The 27,207-nt window shown below is 43.3% G+C and overlaps 1 protein-coding gene across 1 annotated transcript in view; it reads right to left on the bottom strand.

The window, feature by feature from the left end:
* Positions 1 to 518: 518 nt before the first annotated feature.
* Positions 519 to 27,207, bottom strand: part of ARFGEF3 (ARFGEF family member 3) — a gene marked incomplete at its 5' end in the record, with an annotated part of 70,532 nt that continues 43,843 nt past the window's right edge. The window contains 21 exons of the mRNA XM_083731770.1: positions 519 to 2,180; positions 2,423 to 5,966; positions 6,664 to 7,891; positions 11,168 to 11,298; positions 11,990 to 12,121; positions 12,982 to 13,084; positions 13,612 to 13,726; positions 14,756 to 14,932; positions 15,701 to 15,829; positions 16,988 to 17,132; positions 18,207 to 18,310; positions 19,206 to 19,328; positions 20,157 to 20,301; positions 21,244 to 21,423; positions 21,997 to 22,142; positions 22,254 to 22,387; positions 22,859 to 23,173; positions 23,905 to 24,055; positions 24,990 to 25,100; positions 25,775 to 25,990; positions 26,881 to 26,988. Of these exons, the coding sequence (XP_083587896.1) occupies positions 5,775 to 5,966; positions 6,664 to 7,891; positions 11,168 to 11,298; positions 11,990 to 12,121; positions 12,982 to 13,084; positions 13,612 to 13,726; positions 14,756 to 14,932; positions 15,701 to 15,829; positions 16,988 to 17,132; positions 18,207 to 18,310; positions 19,206 to 19,328; positions 20,157 to 20,301; positions 21,244 to 21,423; positions 21,997 to 22,142; positions 22,254 to 22,387; positions 22,859 to 23,173; positions 23,905 to 24,055; positions 24,990 to 25,100; positions 25,775 to 25,990; positions 26,881 to 26,988 (4,085 nt within the window). The 3' untranslated portion in view covers positions 519 to 2,180; positions 2,423 to 5,774. The remainder of the gene's footprint in view (positions 2,181 to 2,422; positions 5,967 to 6,663; positions 7,892 to 11,167; positions 11,299 to 11,989; positions 12,122 to 12,981; positions 13,085 to 13,611; positions 13,727 to 14,755; positions 14,933 to 15,700; positions 15,830 to 16,987; positions 17,133 to 18,206; positions 18,311 to 19,205; positions 19,329 to 20,156; positions 20,302 to 21,243; positions 21,424 to 21,996; positions 22,143 to 22,253; positions 22,388 to 22,858; positions 23,174 to 23,904; positions 24,056 to 24,989; positions 25,101 to 25,774; positions 25,991 to 26,880; positions 26,989 to 27,207) is intronic.

Genomic DNA, 27,207 nt, shown 5'->3' with positions numbered 1-27,207 from the left:
GATGATGGGAGTTGTGGTCCAAAAACAGCTAGAGGGCCAACCACAATCTCATGCAGTTATTAATAAATTTCCACTGAGAAGCTTCCTAAATGCTTCTGCCCATCTTCCTGTTTATCAAAATAATCCCTCCCAGCAGGTCTCTAGTAATTCTCTGCCATAGAAATGGCTTTAGTAGGGTGGATTGTCACCTCCCCACTTGCTTTTCCTCTATAAGAAGCCACAGAGAGGAAAAAAGCGCACTAAAGGTTATAATGAGATGAGGTGGAGGTGGGATACTGGCAGTCCTCCTTGTCAATCAGCCCATCCGAAGCCAATGCATTCTTCCTGTGGGTGTTCACAAACAATGAGAACCATGGTTTTTTTCTGTGGTGGTCATCCTTCTGAGTGTTCATCTGTCACAACTTGTGCCAGAGACGGAGAAGGAGTTCCTTGCGTCAACGTTTTATACATATAAACATCTGCTGCATAATATGCTCCCTGTTGCTGATACGGCAAAAACAATACACACCTCCAAGTAGTTGAATTTTGGATTTACTTTATTCTACAACACGAGCAACATAAATAGTTTATTTGTTTTAAAATATCTTCCTTTAAGAATTCCCTTTGAACAAAATATACACAAAATACATTTTGTAAAGTGGTTTACAACGAACTGTTCAACATAGACACGGGGGGGGGGGGGACGGAACAAATCTGTTTCACAAGAAAAGAGGAAAGGGGACTAGGAAAGTCATTTTAATTTAACATCACAAGGAAAGATGGAGCTGGATTCAAGGAAAGTTTAATAACATATATTCATAGTTGTGTAGGCATATGCTGACTCTATATGGCCACTCTGTTTATACAGAGCGCACTGACACTGAACCAAGGGGAACATCCATTGCTCTACCGCATCTTTCCTGGTCATTCTTACCTACCAACCTCCTCCCAAATTGCAGGCCTTCAGTGCTTTGCGAACTATGCTTGCAAAAGGCTACAACCATCTAATAGGGCAAAAAGGCTGGGTTTACCCATTTGTAGCCTTCAATACATTTTGGATTCCTGTGATTTTCTACCTATATGTGAAATGGAGCAAGGCTCCATAATGAAAGCCAAGTCAATTTTGTTGCTGTTATATTCACTTTTGAGCGAGTCGTATCTTTGGCATAAGAGAACGAACAGTCCTTTGGGGCTTTCACTTCTTAGCAATAAATAGAAAAGTGGTTTCTATCCATTTAGCTTGGCACTGTATCCCAAATGGTAGACAGTAACCATTGCTGGAAGAGACTCTTGCCATATAAATAAGCAGCTTCGTTGCTCTAAGAATGACGTTGCACTTCTGTAGTACAGCATCTTTTCCATTTTAGTTAAGATGGAGTGTTCTCTGTGGGCAGAACTATATTTAGATGAACAAACAAGATCCAATATGGTGGCCCTGTGCTAAGTCTTCTCCCTCTGGCCTGAATTATACCCTGCCCTTATCTTGCTGCTCACAGCATTTTTTCAGTTTTGCCCCCAGGTCTTAGCAGAAAAATACTTATACAGCAGAGATCACTGGACATGAGAGAAGTTGCACTACACAGAATAGAGGTGGAGAAGCAAGCCTGACACAGGGCTGCCACTCTGATTTTTGTCATGTACAAGTTCCATCCTCTGCCCCCTGGCCTTTGAGATATTTGTTTTCAGGACCCACCCTATTCCTTTGGCTCTTAATTTGTTTTCACGGTTTTTAATTCTGAATTTTAAATTGTTGTAACTGACTCTGGGACTTGCTGGTGAAGGGCAACTAATACATTTAATAATAATAATAATAATAATAATAATAATAATAATAATAATGTGTGCCATGTTATATAATCACAGGAGCTTTTCATTGTGAAATGGTGCAGGCTTTAATGCACATAATGCTGTGTGTGGCATAGGCACCTGATTGCCCAAGATCCTCTGTTTTGAGATTGGGTGGGAGAAAGCAAAGGTTCAATGAGTTTCTATGCCTTGCCATGTCCACTAGAGGAGTCAGTCCCCAGATGCATGGATGCCTTGCAAGATCAGCCATGCATATGTAGCTCTTTGCTCATAAGAACTTTCTAGTTCCTAGCAGCAGAAGGTGCAACTTGGCCAGTGAGCGTATTAAGTGTCTCCTTCCGCTGAACGTGACTGGAAAGCCTTTCGCTGGCAGAGAAGGAAGCTCAAAAGGGACACTGCCACACCCATAAGAAGAGTTTGGGTTTGATATCCCGCCTTATCACTACCCGAAGGAGTCTCAAAGCGGCTAACATTCTCCTTTCCCTTCGTCCCCCACAACAAACACTCTGTGAGGTAAGTGGGGCTGAGAGACTTCAGAGAAGTGTGACTGGCCCAAGGTCAGCAGCTGCATGTGGAGGAGCAGAGATGCGAACCCCGGTTCCCCAGATTACAAGTCTATCGCTCTTAACCACTACACCACACTGGCTCATAAGACTTGCCTTAGTGGTTCATGGCTGATTTGACATTTGCCTTCTGAGTCTGTGTGATTTATTTCATTACCACCTAAGGCTATAGCAGCTTTTCAAGGTCAGCCGAAAAGTCCAGACTACTTCCACTCCTAACAATTCTACTGTGTTCTGTTAAGTCACCAAAATAAGTTTCGCCTAGTGCATAACCCCTTGACAATCCCCCTATGTGGTGCTTCTATTCTGTTCTACCCCGCTCACCAACCAAAACTTCCCATACCCTTTATGTTGAAGGCCAGTTTATATGGTTTGCTTTGCTTCTGGCATCCAAAGAGAGAGGATGGACGCAATGTGGGGTAAACATCCTGATCTGTTGAGCAGCTGCAATCAGGAATGGTTTAAGGTGGCTCCTGCAGTTGGTGGCTGTACTGCCTCAGCTCCTTAAGAAAAGTAACAATAGTCCACTTTTGTCTTTCCTGTAATAATGGCCATAAAAATATTGTCATGCCACACTTATCTTCTCAACGTGTGCAATTCACAATATTGGTTCACATGTAACATATACTTCATTGTACGGGGCGGGGGGACCCCTCTGTTAGCAGTCCAGGAATTACTATTTTTTGGCATTCAGTAGAACAGATGCAGAAATCCTGAGTGTTGTATATCTCTCTCTCTATTTAATCACTCCGTTAAATAGACGCTTACAGGGGACAAGCTAGAATTGCATATAAAATCCAACTAACAAACAATGTAGGCGTGCATCACTTGAAAATGTTCCCCTAAAAAATTCCAACTTCACAAAGAGCCATAGAAACACTGCATATTTAAATGGAAAATGGAAAAAAAGAACAAAACAATCAAATTCGGGCACAGTAGCAGCTTCTTTGACAAAGAATTCCATAATATAGTTACAAGGATTCAACAGCTGTGAGATTGTGTACATTCATAGTCTCCCATTCATTTAACATACAAACAAAGAGGGAGGAGTAAGGGAATTTTTGTCCAAGGCAAACTGCAATGCATCATAAATCAGGCTGATGAAGACTCACCCCTTTTCAGTTCAATTAATGAGACCAATATTCAGGGCTGGCATGAGAGGCTGTGATGGGCCATCCAAAAGTTGTCCTCAGCATCATCATCTTTGACATTGCATGTGACCCTGAGATCACACATTACTTTGTTGGGGTCTTTAAAAAAACACCTGCTCTTGCAAGGGTTACCTGTATAGTTGCATCAGCCTTGCAATCTGTGCACCCTGTTTTTGAGGTCATCATTGACAAGACTCAGTCTGATCTCCTGGGTATGTGATGGACATGTGTATGGGCCCATGTGCCAAACGGATTTGAGGGTTAGCTGTTGTGTTTTAGAAATAATTAAGATGTGAGGCCTCCTATGTTGGATGAGGCCAGCTATCACTTGGGTGGGTTGGCAGCAAGTCCTCTCTCCATATGCTTATCTAGGGCCAAACCCAGCTGGCTCCTTCCCTACGGGAGCTGCTCTCATCAGTCACTGTTCTGCACCAGAGGCAGAGCTGGGACAGCAAGTGCTACTCTTTCAGCTAGGCTAGGAACAGTTACCACTTGGTTTGTCCTTGCACAAAACTGTCCCGCTGAGTACTTGAATGCAATTATTTTTCTCTGCTTTCTGTGTCCCCTTTTGCTTTTGCATCATACCGATTAAAATGCAAGCAATTTTTCAAAATTACGGACCACCTTGAATGCAGTGGGAGATAGGCAACATATAACTGTGGCATATAAATAAAGGTGGCCACACCCATATTTTATAGGCCCTTTTCTCATTAATGGACTAGATATTTAGCTGTGTATGCTAGACAGCTTGGATAAAGGAAGTAGATTTAAGAGGACCAGGGTGGAGACTGGACGAAGCTAGATTTGAAAGGTTTCTGTTCAAATCCCTGTTCCGATATGAAGGCTGCTGTAGCCTTTTCTCAAACTAAGCAGCCTCACAGGACAGATGAGAGCATAAAATGGGTGCCACCTTCCAAACCTACATAATTATTTTATGGAGAAAAAGGGTAAAACAAATTGAGGTGGCCACAGAGGGAATTCTGGGGCAGTAGTCAAGCATCCGACATGTTCACCTACAATGTAGGAATGGGACAAGGCAGCTGTCGTAGAAAACAGGCAAGTTGCAGCTTTATGTTTCATTTTCTGTAGTCATATTTATGATCTTTTCCCTTACTTAAAGACCTTTGGCTTGACATCAAAGGAGGCGAAACCTCTTAGAAGTCTATGGCTTCTGGCATGTGTTATCCTATACAGGATTAACTATTTCCTCCCTCGACAGCTTCCAGCATCATATCATAACAGTCCTTCCCCCAGTGGGGCAGAACTGCAGGAACAGCCTTCCAGTAGGAGTGTTGCTATCACTTCTGGGAGGAAGAGGAAAGGTGTGATAAGGGCTGTGTGACAGCACAGCCCCAACTACACAGTTGCTCGTCCCTCCTCTTGGTCACCAACACTGATGCTCCACCAGGCAAGCTGCTCTTGCCATATCACACCATACCGCATCCACATCTAGGATGTCACCAAATCACATTAAAGGTGGCTCAGAAGCCAGTGCACGGCTGATTCTCACCACCACTCCGGTGTGTGATAGAAAATGAAATGTGCACTGTGAATTTTGAAAATGTATCAGTTTTCGAATTTGGGTCATCTGTTTTTCATGTCATGTTTTACATGAACAATTTATTGAAACAGCTCATTGATTTCCATCAATTTGTATATATTTTTTAATTAAGATACTTTCAAATGTCAGTCTCCCAGTTTTGGGAGCACAAAAGGGTTCTATACCAAAGACACCTATGCATCTGTTGTACTCTTCAGAAAATCAAAGAGCTTGCATTCAGAATGTACTTAAGTCAAAATTGCACTGGAGTGGGAAGATGTTGATGCCACACTGAAGGTTTGTGAAAGCAGGCTCTCACTTTGGTTGTTTTGTGTCTAGCCTACTTTCGTGAAGGTGTCCATTTTGTGCCACCTTCATTCCACTGCTATTTCCCTGTGGAGAAATACTTCACTCTCTGAAAAATATGCAACATCAATATACTGAGTTTTCATATATCAGCCTGACTTAAAACAGCATTTTCAGATTTAATATACAGTATTATTTTGGGATACTTGATGTATAAGCACACTGTGGTTACCACATGCTCTTGTAGGCATGAGCAAGACTGAACTGTGCTCTTAAGCAGTTAACGGCATGGGACAGATGTTGCCAGTTTCTAATTACCAGCAAATAGACAGTTACCTCATCACTTTCAAAAGATAACATTTCAGTAACTGCACTTTATATTTGTATGCCTTCAATTCATTCTCTAGTGGGTACTGCATCCAGTGTCTACTACACGATAATGTCATACACTCTGCCCACTCTGCCCAACCATTCTCTCACCGCCTGGCGAACTCGAATGTCAGTCACATGACAAGTCAGCTGACTGATGCAAGGGAACACAGCTGGCTGGAGAGCTGTGAAGATCTGGTCTGGAAGGGCCTGAATCTGGTTAAGAACTGTCAATACCATGTTGGTCCATGCCTAAAATGATACAGGGAGAGAAGAAATCTGTAACTATATAGCTGTGTAAAAACATTGTGAAGAATATAGCTCATAATGTAAATATGAAGTAATTTCTGAAAAATGTCAGCCTCAAACTTAAGTTGCCCAATGAAAAAGTCTTTAAGGTTCAAAACACAGCCTGCCACTGAGGGCTAGTCCTGTAATTAACTTTTCCACCCCAAGCCATCTTGGTTCACCATGCATATGATTCATTTTGGTAAGGCCGAGATGCATGAAGGAGTAGCTGGTGTGGCAAACACATTAAAATGAAAAACTAAAAGAAAGGCAAGGGACAGCAATGGAAAGTACTGGATAAGCCAAATTACTGTAGGAAGTGTCACAAACCTCCTGTTGAGGCTGGAAGTTACCATAAGAAACTCACAAAGAACCTGAGGCTTGATAGAACATGGGGTATAATGGCCTGCTCTGGCCCAGAGGTTGCAAGGGTCAGTGGGCAGGTGGGTGTGGCTGTATGGGACACCTTAATATTTTACCCCAAGTGCCCAGTGCTTAAGGCTGCCCCTGCAAGCACAAATGTGTGTTATATTCTACAATAATGAATGCATATTTCTGGAAACCTGCTTTCTGCTTAATCCCAAACGAGGAAAATAACTACTGCCATTGAAAAGGCATATTTTCTTCCATTTTAAGTTTCTCCGTCGGCCTGTTTTCTTACCTGTATTTGCGCCTCACCATCCCGGACGGATATGTTGAGTGAACTGACCGTTGACCCAGAGCGTGACCTCTTCTCCTGTCTCAAAATCTCTGGCCCTGCACTGAAGGAGTGCCTCATTTGGCCCTGATCAACCAGATTTTGAGGCCTTTGTGGGAGGGGGGAATCTGGCCCTCTTGTGCTTAGCGGGTCCCCTTTCTTGTCGACTTTCATCTCTTTGGCAAAAGTGGCCAGGTTATGCTGCTGTTTCCTTTTCTTATATTCTGTCATGAGCTTCGATATAGTTTTGTCTGTGGCGATGGTGTAGATTTTGTTGCCAGCGCTCTCCCACCACTCTTTTCTCCTGCCTTGGTCTCTCTTCTCTGTTTTGGGGCTCAAGGGCGGAAGCAGCAGTATATCTCCACTTCCTCCTTTGGGAGTGACATTCTCCGTCAGGGAATCCCTTATTTGGCTTTTGTCATCTTCTGAAGGGGTGTCCTTCCCAGAAAGCCCTCCAGTAGATGGGGTGGATGTTTCAGATTGGAAGGATGGAAGGATGAAGAAGGGGTCCCCTCGGAAGACCGGGAGCTCATCGGCACTGCTTTCCAAGTCCAGATGCATTTGAATATAGTTGTTGCATAACTCCATGCAAAGCTTATGAAGCCTTTTGATTAACCAAGCCCAGTCTGCATTGCTGACAGGCTGGACACTCAGAGATGGCAGCCTGGCTCTCCACTGCCTCTTCTCCTTCCCCCTTGGTGGGCTTACTTGGGCTGTCTCTTCAAAAATGTCTTCGTCTTCCGAAGAGCACTGTTGGGATGAATCGGTGCTTCTTTCATCATCTTCAAAGAGGATTTTCTTCACCTGCTCTGCAGTGATGTTTTCCTGGTTGGTCATAATAGCGCAGATCAAGGCATGGAAGTAAATGTTGAAGCTCATTGCCGATTGGCGGTACAAGTTGGCAGCTCCACCAATGCCAGAGACCTTTTTGAGCAGGCACTTCAGCCCAGTCCTTGTATCAAACTCTCTGGCTGTCCGGTAGGAATCCAGCAGCAAGTCAAAGATGACAGCCAAGTTCTGCATAGAAATGTACCTGAGGAAGCCTGCCAGTTTAGTTTCCGGTGGTTGGTGCGCAGCCTTCTCTTCAGAGTGCGAGGGCCCTTTCACAAACTCTTCCAGCAAAATATCGTACAAGTTCTGCAGCAGCACTTGGTGGGACAGCAGGCTCACTACAATTGTTCTGAAAGGGATACTTCATGCAGCCAACAGGTGGAAGGGGTTGGGGAAGGAATGACAAACACACTGAGTATCTCAATAATATTTTTAAATCACTTTAATTTATATCCTCCTGCTCCTCCAACGAACTCTGTGGTGAGTTTATAACTATATCATAATCATTATGATAGCTACTTACAAAAAATTCCTCAAAACACTATCTCTGTGCCAACCTTCCTTAACCAGGTACTGTTCCATATATTCTGGACTATAATTCCTATAATTGCTATTGGCAATGTTGATTGGGGCTGATGTGGACTGTAGTCCAGAACACCTGAAGGGCACCAAGTTGGGAAAAGCTGCTCTGGATCAATATTGTCCAGGCAGCATGCACAATCCATTTTCTTGCTGCATTCTCCTACAATTTTGACCCAAATTGAATTTAACACTCCCCGCAAATTAAAATCTTTTTATTTATTATATTAATATGCCACCTTTCCTCCAAGGAGACATATTCCTTGACATCAGAGATTGGGACACCTGTGCCCCTCCACACGCCACTGGACTCTCAAGTCCCAACAGTCCTAGCCCAGATAGCCGACACTCAGGGATGATGGGAGTTGCAGTCCAGCAACACCCGAAGGGCAATAGGTTCCCCATATTTGCTTTAAAGAGTTATCATGCAAAATCCTCAACATTTATACATTAATATAATGTGTTTTGTAACATGGATAATTCATTATTATAGCGATGTAACATTAAACAAAACATTATTTGAAAATGGAGGAAAGTTAACAACACCCGAGGGTTTCTATAAGGGAATTTATCAGGAAAAAACTGGATCTATGTATACCTTGGTATCACACCAAAGAATACGAATGAAAGGCCAAACATTCAAGCCACAGTGGATATTTGGCCTATTTACCACCATGAATAAGTTTATAGATATGGGTCAGATGATGGTCTGGACAGTGCGCTATTCTCTATTTTGTGTGCATAAAGAATTTTATTTTCTTTAAGTCTTTGGCTGCAGTCATAAACTCAATTACCTGGGAATAAGTACCAATGAGTTACTTTGGAATAACAATGCATAGGATTCCACAAGTAATTAGGAACACAAAGCTAGCATTTTCAAGTGGAGAATATATTATTTGAGCATGAATGAAAACAAACAAATCGGTTTGTTCTGCATCCAGTCAGCCTCATGGAAATGTAGCTACCTTGAAATTTGTTTTCTGAGCTTGAATCTCTTCCCCCAGCCCCCAGGCCTTCCATTTCTGCCCACGTCCTTGAAAAATATATTCCTTCTCCTGTACTGTGACACTCTCTAGTGGTTGCACTCTGGCATTCATTTCATGGGCCTCATCAAAAGTGACCCACTATAGAAATTCTCGAGGCAGGAGCTGCTGTCTGTCCAAAGTGTTGTGCCCCAGCTGCATGCGGACCTCAGCTCAGTGGTGCAAGGGGCTCTGGGGCTGTGCTTCCCTTTTAAAGTGCATGCAAATCATACAGTGACATATTGAAAAGTGCCAGCGTTGTGCATGGGGGCCGGAGAGCCCCCCATATTTCGTGCACTCACACAACACTGTGGTGAGGGGACTATATACATGAAACTTTCTTCTGGGTGTGAAACTTCCCATTCCAAGAACATTTCAGACAGAGGTTCCAGCACATCAAGTGGTTGCAGCTGCAGCTGCACTGGCCCAATTCTTGGCAAAAACCAGCCTGAGAATTGGGAGGGAGTGGAATATGTAACCTTTCAACCTAGGCGGTTGGCAAACAGCAGTTTCTTTTACTGCTAGGACTGCCTAGCTAAAACAGTATTTTCTGTGGAAGAGAATAGATATTAAATCAAGGACTTTTATTTTGCCTTTTGCATTAGGCTGAAATGCTCCCTTACCCAAGCTTCCTGTGCATTCATGGGCGGCATTCAAAAAAAAGAAAGGAAAGAAAATCAGATAGGAAAAGAGGAACTTTACAAAAGGCCAGCACGGCTACAGGGCTGTGCATGCAAGACAAGCACAAGCAAGCAAGCAAGCAAGCAAGCAAGCAAGCAAGCAAGCAAGCAAGCAAACAACTTACTGTTGCAGCAAGCCTTATCAACAGGGAGCAGCCATACTTTACTAGGGAACAAGCTGCTAAAACAAATTAGGCAGTAAGGTCCCCTTCATACATCATCTATTTTTTATCACGGTGTTTTCTGTGTAGGCACAACATGGGCAGCATGAACATTATTTTCTCTGGCTCAATAGTGAATGATTAGGCTATAAAATCGTTATAGAGGAAAAACCCCAGGGGAACAATTGTAGCTCAGTGCTACAGCGCATGCTTTACATGCACAAGTTGCTTAGTTCAATCCCCTGTTCAATCCCAGGTTAGGATGGAAGAAGCCCCTGAAAATGTGGAGAGCCAATGCCATTCAGTGTGGATGGAACAATGCACTGACTCAATATAAGGCACCTTCTTCCTGTGTTCTTCATCTTCAACACTATGTGCTGCAAACCTTGTAGCAGACACTTGCTTTGCTACTGCAGTTAAGAGGAGGCAGAAGTAACTCTAAAGAACTTCCAAAATCAGTCACGACAAGCTCTCTGGAGGAATTGGGGGGCAGGGAGGGAGACAGTTTGCATAGCTGTAGAAGAGGCAGTGCGTTTTCCCTTCACCCCTATTCTTGACCATCTCCCAGCTGTGAAAGAGAGACCTAACAACAACTATTAACCATGCTAGCTGAATGAACAGAAGCAGTGCAACTGATTGCCAGACATGCAACTGAGGCAAGCATCAATTCAACATCATTTGGTAAGGCACCTGGCTACAAAACAGAGTGCTGGGGCTAGGTCTGATCCAGAAAGAGAATGCTTATATATATATATATATTCCTAAAATGTTGCTCACTGTTGTTACAAAATGCCTTTAATTATAATTATAGCAATTCAGATTTAAGAGCTGGTCACTTTCTGCAATAACTGCTCGTTACTGTTTTCCTAAATATCCTTCACTTTCACCATATACTGCGACTGGTTTGTATTCTGCATTACAGATGGGAGTCTAAGATCTGCAATGAAGGCCTGCATCTAATGCAAGCTACTGGGACCAAGGTAAGTGTTCAACATGGTTTAGCTTGAGTCAAGACTGGGATGACAGGATGAGAAAAAGTGCCCCTTGAGGGTCAGCATGGATCGCCTTTCATGCTTTGCCACGAGAAACAAATCTGCCCAGATTTAAATAGATGTGCAGGCTTTCCCTTTATTCCCTGCACTTGTCTCATGTCCTGCTTTGCCCTCTGGGTCTTGTAATAAACAAGTCACCTTACCTTTTCTGCGTATGGCCATTGGGCTTCTTGTCAGGAGGCAACTCGATGATAAGCACACAGGACTGAGCATGCTCAAACCCTTCTTTGTTGTTTGGCGTTTTGGGGGAGCACTGTGTGTCTAACATGAACACCTACAAAAACAAATAATGCCAACTTGTTAAAGCCCTGGGCCAATTCAGGAAGGGGACGTAACATAGCAGGAGAGCACACAATTTGCACATGTAGATGTCCCAGACTCTGGATTTCCCACAGCAGAACTGTGTAAAAGGTTGAGGAGCTCAGAAACTGCATCCATTCACAACACAGAGCAGGCAGCAGGGGGTTAGATGGGTTGAAGGCCTCATTTGGTACAAGGCAGTTCTTTATATATCCTTAACCCAGGACTGTAAATGGAATTCTAAAAGTGGCAACACCCAGCACAGCAAGTGATGCTCTCTGCCCAGATAAACCCACTACTGAGTTAAATAGTTTCATGTGGGGAAAGAAATAAAAGGAAGACTAGGTTTCATTACAAAAAAGTTTCATGGTCCAGCCCATCCAAAGATTATCAACTTGGCAAGAGAAGAAGCATTCACTAAACGGAGGTGCATCAGGCCTAGCCATCTTAAAATGCTTAAATAATGTTGGCATCAATACCTGACTGTTCCTTAAAAGACAGCTTAAAACAATTAAGAACTCTCACCATGACTGTTTGTAAAAGCAAAGCCCACAGGGAACAATCTAGTCACAGTTAAGCATGCAAATCCAACTGATTACTGTCTGCACCAGTGCCTAGGTTTAACATAATATGCATTTTGCTCATTATATCTCTCAAGTCTTCACCTGTTGAGCCATGGCCCGTATTCTCCAATATTCGGCTTCAGCACTAGGAGAGAGGGAAGGGGCTGCCACTTTCACCTCACAGGCATCCCCACTGAAGTTTTCAGAGCCGCTGTGGAAATAGCCCAACAGATTCTGCAGAGAAACAGCACCAGATGTTCAGTGTGTATTCTGAATGCTAAGCAACCAATAGGGTTGATTTTAAAAAATGATTGTGCTAGGTTATATTAAGCCATGGGTAGGCAAACTAAGGCCCGGGGGCCGGATCTGGCCCAATTGCCTTCTAAATCCGGCCCGCGGATGGTTTGGGAATCAGCATGTTTTTACATGAGTAGAATGTGTCCTTTTATTTAAAATGCATCTCTGGGTTACTTGTGGGGCATAGGAATTCGTTCACCCCTCCCCCCAAATATAGTCCGGTCCTCCCACAAGGTCTGAGGGACAGTGGACTGGCCCCCTGCTGAAAAAGTTTGCTGCTCCCTGGCTGACATCAGTTTCTTTCTCTCTCACACACATACCTAACTGATGAACCTGATGTACTTTCATCATGTTCCTTCAACTTATTTTTTAAACAAAGCTTACTTGTGTGTTATTTTTCTAAAGAGCTCACCAGTGACAGTCTGGAAGTGCCGACAAGAATGGGTCGTGCACAGGTTGTACCCCATTTATTTGATTGCCTTAAGTGTGTGTGGAGCTAACTTCAAGCTCCTGCCTGAGCTTATGCATAGATGTTGTTTTTTTCCATATGAGTAGAAACCATAAGCCATCAAAAGGTCTGTGATGGTGGAGCCGCTTTCCCAAAGCGCTGTCATTGCAGAAATCTTGCTGGCTGCTTATACATCATCCACACAGAGTTGCTAGTTCAAACAACCAATGCTCCCCCGCCCCAAGGTGTTTGCTATCTACATAATCATAGATGAGAGCAACAGTCTAAGAAAATAGTAGCCGCATATTAGCAGAGATGCTTGCAGCACCCGGTTAAATGCAAGTGATACCTTCACTGGCTCAAGAGTTGCTGAGAAGGCATCCTGCAGCGCACAGCATGCCAGCCTCCACATTTCTTCTGTAAAAACAGGACCAGCTGTCACTAGAACATATCTATAGATAAGGTGGGGAAAAGACCATGAAGCCGATAACCAGCCAATAACCATTTCACAACAAGATTGCAAAACTGGGATTAGCTCAAAAGCCAAAACGGCTTTTCTTATTGATGTAGATCTATGAAGAGCCAAGTGAAGCCCAATATATAAGCTTAGATCAAGGCACCTTGGAACATCACTTGAACATGCTCTGTTTACACTTCCTGTGTAAGGCTTGAAGGAGTAACCAATGTATTTCTCCCCATACTTCAAGTATGAAGGGAAGTGACGCAAACTGCTTTCAAAGCCGCAGAGTTACTGGGTGGAAAGGTGCTTTCAAAGTCTGAACTTTGAGTTGGCAAAGAATAATTTTCTGAGATTTTCTGCAGAAGCCATTAGAACCCATACCTTCTTTAACTAGAGATAATGTTAACTTTCACATTAGTATTTCATGTCTAATTGTGTGCACCCCCAAAGGACCTGTGAGCTTTAGTGTTATGTGCAAACTGGGCCTATGTGTAAATATAGAAATGAAAGCCATATTACCTGATACAGGAGCACCCAACTCTAGAGATGGATTCTGTGGGTTCCGCCACACAAGCTACCAGTAATTTGAAGAGGTCTCTGAGCATTGTGTTGATCATATTCTCATAGCCAATATCTAAAGAGGAAATTAGGCAGTTGGCTTTGATATTAACCATAATTTAATAGAATTACAACACAGAGGAACTACTGCATTTTTAGAAATAAATGCACACAGCATCTTCTTCATGCATGGTCTTGCTGCCCTCTGACCTGGCTATAAACTGGGATATTGCTAATACTCTAGTCAGGATAATTAGAGCTACTTGCTTGGCCTGGATCTAGCTTTTGTGCAGTGGGAGAATACCAGATGCTGTTCAGATCCGTTAGTTTCACAGTATTATTTTTTCTTATTTATCTTGTTTAATCAAATTCATATATCGCTAGATTGTAAAAAACAACAACAACCCTCAAAGCAGTTTACTATAATGCTGTGACATTTAGTACTAGGGGAAAACCTTTGCCCCAGTTCAGCTAGGATGCTTAGTTACATGTTTCCTCTTCAGAGTAGTGTTTGGATCACTGCCTCGACTCACCTCTCTGTGCTTTAGTCAATACATTCCTTGCCATGCAGATACCCATGGTGCTGTGTACCTTATAGTCACAGATGGTTTGGAGTTAGAGAAAATGTTTGGTTGGCACTGGAGGCTCAAAACCTAATTTGGGAATCAAATCCGATTCTTAAATGCACTGTGAATGGGTACCTTTGAAATTTTCATATAAACCAGGCTTCCTCAACCTCGGCCCTCCAGATGCTTTGGGCCTACAACTCCCATGATCCCTAGCTAGCAGGACCAGTAGTCAAGGATAATGGGAATTGTAGTCTCAAAACATCTGGAGGGCCGAGGCTGAGGAAGCCTGATATAAACAGAGCAAGGCCAGCTGAGTCGTTTCACTTTTCACTGGAGAAATAAACTTTCCAGTGTATATATGCAAAGCTCACGCCTTTTTTAAAAAAACTCTACCATAATATTTTTTCTCTTCCAATAGCAGTTCATCCATGTTTAAAAGGTCTTGATCACACTGTAATAGTTAATGCCAAAATTAAAGTTTGTCTACAAGAGTATGGTTGGAATGGGTTGCAACATATAAGACTACATAAAATTACCTGAGTGTATGAAACTCTGAATGTGCTCCACTACTAGTTCACAAGAAAGGCCAATTGCATGCTTGAAATTAGCAGATGCCGCATCCCAGTAAGAATGGTCGCTGTGGCTGCGATGAAGCCAAAGGGACATTGTAGGGAGCAGAAGGTGAACAACTGCATAAATACCAAATCCAGGGCCTAGAGAATAAAAACACAAGACTGATAAATATGTTGGGCCTATAATGCCTGCACATTTAACATGGAAGTCAACACTCAGGTGCCATCTCTATGATACACTTGTGTATTTTCCTACCTGTGGTTTTGCTACTTTATTAACAGATCTATAAATAGCAGGCATGCCCCCCCCCCGGTGACATATAATTCTTATTATTCAAAAAGTGAGCTCTTATTCATGTGGAGAAAGCCTAAAAGACCATTAACAGTTAATAACTAATTCTTGAATCCCCCCCCCCCCGCAATCAAATTGCCTAGCTCCCTGTGTCCTTGTTACAAAATACAACAAAATATAACAATTCTAAAATGTTAACAGCAATAAATCAACTAGATGTGTTTGGGGTGATACAAAAGTGCTATCAGAGCTGTGAGAGTCTGTTTGCTCAGCTGATGTTGCAGCCATCAAGTGGTCATGGAGGCAACCATGTTTTTTCCTGTATAATTCCCCCTGGGAGTGACAGAATGCCACCAAGCTCTGCTGCGCCCAGGGGGACTTGCAGAAAGTTCGTCCAAGGTGTGTGGTGATAGCAGAGGCAGGGCGCAACCCTCAGAGCACTTTCCAGGTAGTACTTTTAACTGTGTGTTTCCAGGCAGTTCAAATGGATTCTCTATTCAAAATCTACCTCGAGATGGGATGGGATGGACTTTAACGAGCCCACCCATCCCTGCTCCGACCCAGGGGTAGGACTACTACTACACTTTAGTAGTAGTCAATAAATTCAAACCAATTACCAGGTGTTTTGGTAACATCTCTCAATAGTTCAAAGAGCAAATCCAAGGTGGGAGGCTGATGCTGACGGGGGCAGTTGGATATGGCAGTAGTCAACTCTTCAAGCAGAATGATCCAGACATTAATAAGGCCTAGGAAAACAAGACAAAACCGCATGTGAGAAGCTACGTGTAGCATAGGTTTTCTGTTGTGGAATTTATTTTGCTAGGTTCCCAGTTCCTGCCCCATTTCTCTTCCGTTTTTCTTTTATAAGTGCTTGAGAGATGCTGATCACTTGGTTCAATCTTCCTGACAGATTTTACTGATGGTTTTAATGTATTCTTATTGTTCTAGCCTTGCATTTAATTTTACTTCTCTCTTCGTACATGGCAACAATATTTTTGAATGGTGGGAGGATTATAAAATATTTAGATATATAAATGCGTAAATGTACAGAATGTAGGTGAGGGGGCTACACCCTTCTTTTGTGGGGTGTGTGTGTCTTGTTGGAGACTGCATTCTTGAGGTAAAACTATCTGTGAATTGACTCTCCCAGAACAGGGTACGATCACAGCATATATAAGCATACAGAATGGTGAAGATGTAAAATCGCACGTCATCGCTGTCACAGGTGCATTATGCCTGTGGGGACGGGGCAAACCATAGAAGTAAACACAGGAGATTTGTATTGGGTTGAAATAGGCCACAACTTTCATTCATTACAGATGCAAGTAGGTTTTGTCCCAAGGCACTGGGTATGCATCTAGTATTAAGCAACCTGCCAACTGTTTGATGAACAGGATGGGGCTTACCCAGAACTTGGTGGGGGGTTGCTCCTGACATTGATCAGGAGCTACGATCCCACTCAGGCTGCCATTGGGAGGGGCATTATGGTCCATCGGCCCTGTGCGGACTCCCAAAGAGAGAAATCCCCTGGACCAACTGGATAAAGCATAGCAAGGTCCTCACTCTCGCCTGCCTGCTCATCTTCTGGCAGGTCACTTACAGCCTGGGTGGGTGGTGAATCCTGTGACAATCTCCCAAGAAGGTGACTACCTGAGGCTGTCCTCTTAAATACAGCAGGGGTGGGCTTAGTTCAGCCCCCTGCCCCGGGTCCTGACTGGCCTGTTTGGCAGCTCTTCCTAGGAAGCTAGAAGGGAAGCTACCAGGCTGTGCAGGAAGAAGACAGCCCCTGCATCTGGGCTGCGGCTGTAGCAAAAGCTGCTCCCCCAGAGGAATGGACAAGCCCCATTTGGTAAGTGCTATTTAAGGACGTTCCTCTTTAGGATCACAACAGTAATTTTGCTTACCTGTGTCATCATCAAAATCAGAAAGGACACACTCAATGCCATCTTCACTGCTTGCGGATCGTTCTTGTATTCTTTGGGGTAAGTTAGCAAGTTTCCCACTGAGAAAAATAGGCTTCAGGGGCATTTTGTAGATTTTGGCAAGCAACTAAAAAGGGAGAGAAATGATGAGACTACTCTGTAGTATGCGCTGGCATGATAGTTTCAGAGCTACATGTTGTAGAACATTCACACAGAAAACGATTTGGCTAAAATAGTTTGATATTCTAGCAGGGAAGGGTCCATGTGCCCAGGGATTTTGTCTGGGCTTTTGTTTCAGGCATCAATGCTACACTCAGAAATGTGGGAGTAACCCCAGGAAACAGAAGGATAACGTGCTGTGTGGTTGCTAAAGATAATATAATCAAGCCACTCGCATATGGGCATGAGACACCACATATCTATCATGCAGGGTGTCTGTTTGCTGGTCATGTTGATTTACTGTACACAGGACCTGATCAAAACCTGAGCATGGAAGTATCCTAAGATTCCTGGCCTTGTATTTACAAATCCAGTCTTGGCAACTCTGTAAGCAAGCACTTTCCTTAACACCTTCGGTGAGTAACAGTTGCCTCTAGGCAGTCAGGTTTTGATCATCATGTGATCTCTCTCTCTCTTCCAGAAAAACAGAGACAAGCCAGCAGCTGTTAGTAGCCCAATCACTTTGCTATGTTCCCTCAGTAAGAGGAGCAATGGGAAAAGCTGTTGCCACTGTGTTTAAACACTTGCACGGCTTCTGATCTGGCAGAAGAAAGAGCACAGAAATTGGTAACTGCATCATCTGTGCTCCCTGTGGCAAGAGAGAGAAATAGACTACACTGCCAGAATCCTCAAAGATTTGCTATGTGTGTCATCCAGGGAAACTGAAAGAGAAGGAGAACAAAAATATATATAGGAGCCTCAGCAGTCATTCTGTTTTCTGTTGGGAGCTGCCTAGAATGGCTGAGGCAACCCAATCAAATGAATGGCATATTATTAGTATTAGTATTCGTAGCCTGGAATGCTCCACTTGAAATTGCATGTTTGTGTGCTGCTGTATAGTCATTTGTAAGAGGCTCACCGTGAGGCTCAGGGCTTTTCTGCATGCTGCAGTGACCGACCTGTTTACAGAAGAGCCGCTACAGGGAGCCTCTACCCCCTTGTGGATGCCATTTCAAGCAGCTTTTAGCATCTTTGTGCTCACCTGAGAACACCGCCTGAGGTAATCAAGAGCAGGAAGGCACAAGTCTGTAGACATGGATCCTGATCCTGGCACACAATCCCCAACCTCCTTGCAATCCGCCTCCCCTGGGATGGAAGAAAGAAAAGGTCTAAGCAGAACACAATGCTGGTCTGAATGCTCTTAATTACTATGACCCTGTATGGTGATTATGGAATCCAGAGGGATTCACCAATTCACAAAATGCACACAGCAGTTATGAGGAATAACTTGCGGAGGAGGATGAAGAAATGTCTTAGTGAAAATGTTAGACATGGTATGTTCAATCCTGCCTGCACAGAGGGATTCTACTCTAGGGCCATCCCACTCATGTCATATATTTCAATGCTCTATACAGATGGTCAGAAAGATCACTTCAAAGTTGGCCCTTTTGTGCCTCATTTCTATTGAAGCACCCTGTGACCCTGCCCCCCAGGTGCAGTTTTGTACTCTTAATGTGAAACAAGGAGGAGTGGTTGCCAACTGCTTTAACACAAGGTGTGGGAGGACCTTCTATGCAGAGAATGCTTTGGTTCATATTAATAATAATAACAGCTACATTGTGCAAGATGGGGCAAACCCCACAGTATATTTTATAGCATAGAAACATAAGGAAGAAATGTTGCCAGGACATCACTCCTGCCCTGCCCTTTGTGAGACTTCTTTAAGCTTTTGATTATTATTATTGTATGAAGGTCTCCTTGACACTGTTCCCCACTCCACCCTCATCACCAGGAAAGAGCAGTTAACTTTTTGTAGACAGACTCTCTTTCACAACTGTGAGGGTGCCTGGGAAATGCCAATGCAGTAAAAAGAAAGAAAGAATACATACAAAAATCATACAAAAATCCCAGGACTTCATACCTCTAAAATGCATTCATAGCCTTTGTTGACATTCAGTAAACTGTTTGCATCTGTCTCCACAAACATTAAACCCTAAAGTAAACATACAGATGGATATACCGTATTTAAAAGGTTCCTTACCCAATCCTTTGACAAACTTCATAAGGCACATGATATAACTGGTGGCTGCATTTGCAAAGACCTGGATGTTGTCTGTATTTAAAAATGCTTCAAAGACATCAAACACAGGTGCCTGGCATTTTCCTAAGGGAGCAAGAATAATTGTTTAGCTGATACAGATACACATTACCTGGAAAAGCCCATGATTTTCTAACTTGAGTCAAAATGGCTCTTTCAGATTTTGGGGTTTTGGGTGCCATGCTGCACAGGGACTTTACAAGTCTTCTGTGTAACTGGAGACATTGGCCTTCATCTAACTGCACAGATGTAGCAATTGGGTCTGTGTATGTATCCGTATTAAATCATTGTGAACCAAGCTTTGGTTTTCCTTACGTGAGATCCTGATTCAGACCTGAAATGAAGCGAGCAGCCTCCAAAACAATTTGAGCCAAATCAGGCCACTGAACCAAATCTTGCATTCATTGCTCACTCACAGGTGATACAGACAAACCTAGTATATGTATTTTTGAAAATTCCTTGAAGATGCTTTTATACTGCTTACTATTAATAGCTCAAAAGTGGTTTACAACATAAAAACATTCATGTTACTATATGCAGCTGCTAGAGACGAGCATAGAATCAAATTATGATGGTTAGTGACTGACAGCACAATCCTATATGCATAGAAGGAATTCCCAGTGAGTTCAAAGGGGCTCATCCATTTTCTACAACGAACAGAAAAAAATTATATTTACATGTTTTTTAAACATGTGGGGGAAATGTTACACTCACCGTAAAGACCTTCCAGAACTCTGTTGTGATGCAAAAACTTCACTGTAGCTCAGATCTACTCATTTATTCAGTATGTTTTTGGATAGTCTGCTATATGGATTGTGTTGCCTTTCAAACACTGCCCCTTAAAAAACCCAGTACCTAAATAGTGCCATCTAGAAAACTGCAGAAAGGTCTTACCCATTGAATACTCTCCAACAAGGTATTCCTTAACCTCTGACTTGCTGCTACTGCGCACAGTTTCTAGTGCGCTGAACAATGGCCTCCACCCTGACTGGATCCGAGTTGAGCACACCTCCACCAGCTCGCCTATGGATGTGATCACCTGGCACAATCAGAGCACACAAAACATTGCAGAAGTAAATAATCCAGCACAGATAATATACTGTATGAGAAATGCAGAAGCAGATCAGCAGGTGGGGTGGAGATACTACAGCAGATACTTCCCTGGGTCAGGTTCTCTGTGGCTTATCAGGAGCTGGGGGAGGTTGCAGCGGGGTAGGTGCACTGGTGGGGCCCTTCCAGTGCTCCTATGGGTGTTGCTTCCAGTGTGTCAACCTCTCCACTGCCCTTCCACTCCTGGTAACCAAGAGTGGCCCACCTGCTGGAAAGCTAACTCTGCCACCCCTGGTGAGCCACTTCTGATTTTCTATACGCAACTGAATAATGCTACCAGGTTATTTATTTATTTTTATAGGAGACCCACATGACTTGAGCAGAAAGCAATACAATTTGTTGATAACATTTTTCTAATTATAATAAAAAAAATAACCCACACTATGGCAACACAAATAAGCCCTGAATTGTGAGGCCAATATCCTATGCATATTAAGCAGAGCATTTTGTTTCTTTTTCAGATGCTCATGATAATTTGTCGTTCCAGCTCTGGAAATCCAACTAAATACCCTTCCTGACTTTGGTGGTGTTGCTAGCTATTGCTCACACTCTTTAAAAGAGAGGTGAGGAGACTATGGCTTTCCTCTCATCACCCCTGACCATTGGACATGCTGGCTGGGGCTTATGGGAATTGGAATCCAGCAACACCCGCTTCAGAAACTTGAAAGATGGACACTTCAAATGAAATTCTCCCAATGCTAAACCCTTTCCAGTATAAAATACAAACAAGCCCTGCACAGAATCTTCTTTTGCCATTTCCCATTCCCAGGAAGCAACTGAAAGGATTGCTATTGCTAGGCATATAATAGGAATCAGAGTGGTCTTGCAGTGGAAGGTAGGCTGTTGCCATTATAAATGAGGTTAAGCTTGCCTGGTCCTGGACATCTTCGTCACAGAGTTCCAGCTGCATGATGCGCTCAAAGGGGCGGAAGAGGGCCTCATTCAGGTGAAAATGAGGGGGCTCATTCCAGTCTGTCAGAACCTCAGTTAGGATGTCGTGGATGAAAGAGACAGCCTTCCGAGAAACATGCCTTTCTTTATGGCAGGCAGCCTGCAGCCACAAGAGGAGTAAAAAGCAGGATTTCAGTCAAGCAAAAAATGCCTTTTCAACAAGAACTGGCAAGGACTGTTACTGAGTAGGAGGGCGGGAGAGAATTCAAAGAAAATCTGGTGAGGCCTAGCACTAAAAATGTCTACAGTAAGTACAACGAGGAAATCTGTTTGAGTGAGATTTCATGTTACAATGCCATTTTAATTTTATTTTGCCTCTTTTATCTCCCCGAGCTATTTGATTTCCTTAGACTGCGATCCCCTTAGAAAAATGGCTGTATGTCGTTCTGAGCCCATGAGATAGAGGGGGAGACATAAATCAACCAAACATACAAACGGCCAACCTATCATGAAGAAATGAATAAAGCTGTTTTTATGAGGATCTGTCTAAGAACTGTGCTAGGCTGATGGCTATAATCTGCAAATTTCCAGAGCATAACCTTTCTTAGTGCTTCGTTCACCTGTACATTCTCTTTTTCAAGTACATTAATTAACATTGTGGTTGCCCTTTGCAATTTTTACAATACACAGAGAAATTGCATGGTCGGGGAAGAAGCCTTTGCAATTCTCTCACCTCCACTAGGTGAGGGGCCACCAAGTTCCAGCAGCGCATAAGATGGAGAAGAGGGCGGCATTTACTCCTTACAATTCGGAGCATGGCCCCTCCAAGACGGAACAAGTGGAGCGCACTTCTCCTGTCTTGGGTAGATTTTACTTCACCTACCAGGGCAAAAAAAGACAGTGCAGAGTAATTGATAATATAAATTTAATACATGGTATAACACACACACACACATAAATATAGGATGCTTTGTGTCTTAAGAGGTTTACCTGGCATTGCCAAGGAGTAATCAACAGTGTCTGTAACTGAGTGGAAGAGCTGGGACTGAGAGGCTTTCTTCAGCTGATACAGGAAACCTCCCAATGCCATCAGATTCAGCTTGTCAACAGCATCTTCAAATAGCCTTCGGGCAAAAAGGCAGAATATATTACTTGATCTGGACAAATAATAGAATTGGAAGGGACCCCAAGAGTCATCTAGCCCTGCAATGCAGGAATCTTGACACACGGCCCCCCATCCAATTTGAAACCATATGGGAACCTGCTTAGCTTTACAAATGTGCTAGCAGTTTTACTGCTGCATCGCTAGGGGGACATGGAGTCTGACCTTTAAAATACACAAAAATTGAGCCCAGCGTGGAAGTAGGGGGAAAAGAAGTAAACCAGCACAAGTACCTGGGGGAAGTAAAAACTGCATGCCCATTAGTGGGGCTGTATATATTTTACAACATTCATTGATGTTTCTCTGGTGTTGGCAGCATTGCACTAGAATGTCACCATGTGCAAATTTTGGATATTCACAGTAACACATCCATGATGGTTTCTTGAAGAAACTCAGAACATGTAGGAACTGTCAAATGTGATGCCAACCATACCTGTCTGCCTGGGTGGAGAGGGTAAGGATAGCTTTGGCAGCGTTGCTTCCAGTCATCAGGCTGCCCCCACGGAAATCAAACGCTCTTCCCTTGCTGCTTTCTTTGATGAGCTCCTGAATGGAAACCGGCTGGATTACAGGATTATTCCTCAGCGCAGTCTCTTGATCTAGAGTCAGTTCCTGGGTGCTGTCTGTAGGTTGAACATCTCTCTGAAGCCCATCTGTGGTCTGTTGGCCCTGGGTAATAGTTACTGGTGGCTGAGATGTCCCATCACTGAAATGAGCATGTTCCAGTGTGCTGATGTACTCACAAACTCTGAAAAAACAAAGCAAAAGGACAGAGGACCTTATTGGTTTTTCCCACTGCATACAACATTTACTCTCTGAGGATGATCTACAGTGGTCTTAAGCCTCCTGAAATGAAAAGCTCTTTTGTAAGCAAGGTGTCACTGGACTAGCTAGTCATAAATTTAAACTTTCCTTACAACATTACTGACTTTTAAAAACATTTTAAATTACATTTACATTTTAGATGTGGCTGTTGCAATAACAGAGAGTGAATTTTCAATGCTCGAATATATAGAAATAAGATACATTATAGTACAAGGGTTATTGTCTGGATTATCTAGAGTCAGCATAACTGATGACTATAGACCAGAGGATAAACTAGAGACCAGGAGGGAGAAAAGTGACTATGATCTTTGCTCTGGAAAATTACAGACTTGTGGATGCATACTAAGTCATACTTTGAGTTGGTCCTGTATGCAGTAAACTATCAAATGTGTATTGAGCTCCTACTTAAATAGTTATTGCCCACTGAATGGGGGATAGTCACTGTTTAAAAAAGTACCGTTTCATTTTCTTTTTGCAGTACAAGCACACTGCCTGGTTACTTTTATAGAATCGAAAAAAGTACACCAAATGCACTGAACAGCAAACTAGGTACCTGCCAATCAATGTGTGTTGTCCGTTTCAAAGAAATGTTGTGTTGGAGTCTAGCCTAAACTGCCTCCAACTGAAGATGGAATACAGTTTCCAATTCCATACCTAAATACGTGCGGCCAGCAGTCTTGATTGTGGCTTCCCATCTCCAGCCCCACATTAAGAATGGCATCCATGCACAAAACGTGGGCTGTGTGGAGGGAGACCCCTTGCACTTTCCCCATCTGTTCCAGTCTTTGCTCCACCTTCTGTTTCACTGTGCCATTACAAATATAAATGTTAGAAATAAAGAATCTCTTGTTACGTCTAACACAAGAAAGGCTTCTGTATAGGAGAGAACTGTTATTGTAGAGGGGTTTTTTTCTTTTAAAAAGCAAACAAACTCATTTTCAGCTTCTTTCAAGGTTTGCACACAGGCCCTAGTCTTTTTTCTTGCCTTCACCAAATAAGTAAGAAAATGGATCGTGCTCCCTGGAACAAACTTGCATGTGTTCAGTGGGAAGTGTGAAAGGAGCTGTATAAAGGAAAGAGTCTTATCTATGACTGGAAACCCATATTGGGTAAGTTTCCAGATTACATGGAGGAGTCTACACAGAGGGAACTGTGTGCAGAGAGCCTGCTTCACACCTCTTGCTGAATGCGCAGAGGCTGGGCAGGATGAGTGGGTCCGATCCTGACTCCTCCTCTCTTCAGGCAGTGTTTAACAAAAGTGTAGAAAGGGCTTGAGAGTTCACTATAGTTGAAACAACTGATTTCTGTACATCCTATGCAGCTACTAGCGCCTTACTTTATTTAAATCATAGAACCATGTTGAATCATAGAATTGGAAGATACCCTGAGGATGTTCTTTGCTGCCATACAAAACAAATTTATCTGGGAATAGGCCCCATTGATATCTATGCTGCTTATGCTCAGGAAAAGCAGGTAATACCGAGCAATAAACAAGAACTGCAGTGAGATTCTTCACCCCACCCAACCACTTTCAGATATAGGTAGGCTCTGCCTCTCTGTAGGCAGGCAGCCATTGCTGATCTTTACAGGAGACCTAAAGGGAGACATCCCTATTACAGGCAGGGCCAGGACAATTACATTTGACAAGGCTTCCAACTACATATGATCTTAATACATGATGAACACATGGCCCGAATCATCACTAATCATAACCAGTGGATCCCCTTGATGAGTCGTACCTTGAGCTATGGTGTCACTGGGTTCCTGCACCTCTTTTTCCTCTTTCTCCTCTTGAACACATGAAGCTGCGGCCATTTGAGCAAGGGCAGATGCGCAATTAGCAGCAACTCCTGCAGCAAGAAACAGGACTATTGAATTTCTGTACCTTCCACTAGCCATATGTGCCTCCCACTAGCCAGACTGGTGACTGGGAGTGGCTGCTGAGACCATATAACACTGGTCCTGAAAGACCTACATTGGCTCCCAGTACGTTTCTAAGCACAATTCGAAGTTGTGGGTGCTGACCTTTAAAGCCCTAAACAGCCTCAGCCCAGTATACCTGAAGGAGCGTCTCCACCCCCATTGTTCAGCCGAGGGCCCTCTGGCTGTTCCCTCACTGCGAGAAGCGAGGTTATGGAACCAGGAAGAGGGCCTTCTCGGTAGTGGCACCTGCCCTGTGGAACACCCTCCCATCAGATGTCAAAGAAATAAACAACTACCTGACTTTAAGACATCTGAAGGCAACCCTGTTTTGGGACGTTTTTAATGTTTGATGCTTTATAGTGTTTTTAATATTCTGTTGGGAGCAGCCCAGAGTGGCTGGGGAAACCCAGGCAGATGGGTGGGATATAAATATATGCCAGCTGAAACACTGGCAATATAAGGAGAAATATATAGAGGGAAGTGAACCCAGCTTACTGCTTGCTTCTGTTTTTCAAGCTGCCACATTTGGGTGTTGCAAGGATGACATCTACCTGCCCAAATTCCATGAAAAATGGGGCCTATGCTGATGAGTGCATTATACCTAAAGCACAGCTAAGGCGAGCTGCCTTTCTCAGTCCGTCCAGACTCATGCAGATGGCATCCTTCTCCTTCTGGTTCTGCTCCTTGACTCCTTCAGCTCCTAGAATGAAGGCTAATCCTTTGGAACTGCCTGCCATGCGGCCGGTTAGAGGTGTAGATAAAGTGTCAATCAAATTCTTCCAGCAACCAATTAACAGGTATCGAGCAAAAGCAGTACCTGAAGCAGCAGAAAGGAGAAACAAATGGTTTATTGGGAGCCTTGGGAAATACAAGCATCAGTCAGAGCCAAGACGGACATGACGCAAACAGCATCATTGTGCACCTCTTTATCCCAGCTTTTGACACCTTTCAGGACAAAATTGCAATTTTGTGGTTGCACTTTTTGTTACAGCTGTAAGGTTTTAAATGGTTTTTAAATTGTTGTGACCTGCACTGGGACCTGGAGTGAAGGGTGGGTAATCAATTAAAATAATAAGAATACGAAGCATGTCAGGTCCCCCCACCACCTTAATTAACAGGTGGTATGGAGACACATGCTTTTCATCATTAGTGGAGAGAGCTGGGACGAAAGTTTAAAAGCCATTATTCCCTCCTAAGTTGAAACTCCTAAATGAGCCCTGCTTTCCCATATGAAAAGGAACCCTTTGGTGGTTTTGCATCATAGAATCTGTAGATCTGGAAGGGATCCTGAAGGTAATCTAGTCCCGGTCCCTGCAATGCAGGAATCTCAACTAAAGCATCCATTACAGATGGCCATCCAACTTCTGCTTAAAAACCACTAATATTTTTTTTGTGTGTGTGTGTGTGTGTGTGTGTGTGTGTTATAGAATCTTTGCATTTTAACTTTATGTAAGTCACTTTCAGCTATTTTTGTAAAAAGTGTCAAATGAAATTAATAAATAATAATTTATTTAAAATACAGTTCCTGGATCAGCATATGTTCATGTGCGCAGACGTGAGAGATACAGAAACCGAGAAGGATGCTTTACCTAACTCACATCCAGCATAAAAATATGAAGGTTAAGTGATTGGGGGGGTGGGGTGTATCTGAAATACTACAAATATATACAAATGTGGCTCATGGTTCCCTTGATGCAGATCCTTTACCTGCAAGAACAGCATCATCTGGCTTCCGGGTGTGGGTGAGAGGCGACTGCGAGGATGCAGAGGCCATCAGCTGCCCACCTATTGTGCTGCTCCCCAAACCATCAATGTCTGCAAAGAAAAACAACAAGAAGTTACTATGGGATAAAGGGGGGGGGACACCTAAGGGACAATGAATTCCCTCAAGTGAGTTGCAGAGGAATGTGTGATACGTCTCCACTAGTATGAGATTGATCCAACAGTGTTGCTCAACTGACAGTAAAGCCTTTAACAGTGGAAGGGAAGTCATTTTCAGTGGCTCTTCTTTCCTCCTGAGGTCCCCTCCCCCAC

This window comes from Podarcis gaigeae (genome assembly GCF_964106915.1).
Source record: "Podarcis gaigeae genome assembly, chromosome: 3".
Lineage (NCBI taxonomy): Eukaryota > Metazoa > Chordata > Lepidosauria > Squamata > Lacertidae > Podarcis > Podarcis gaigeae.
This window is presented reverse-complemented; position numbering and strand designations above follow the sequence as displayed.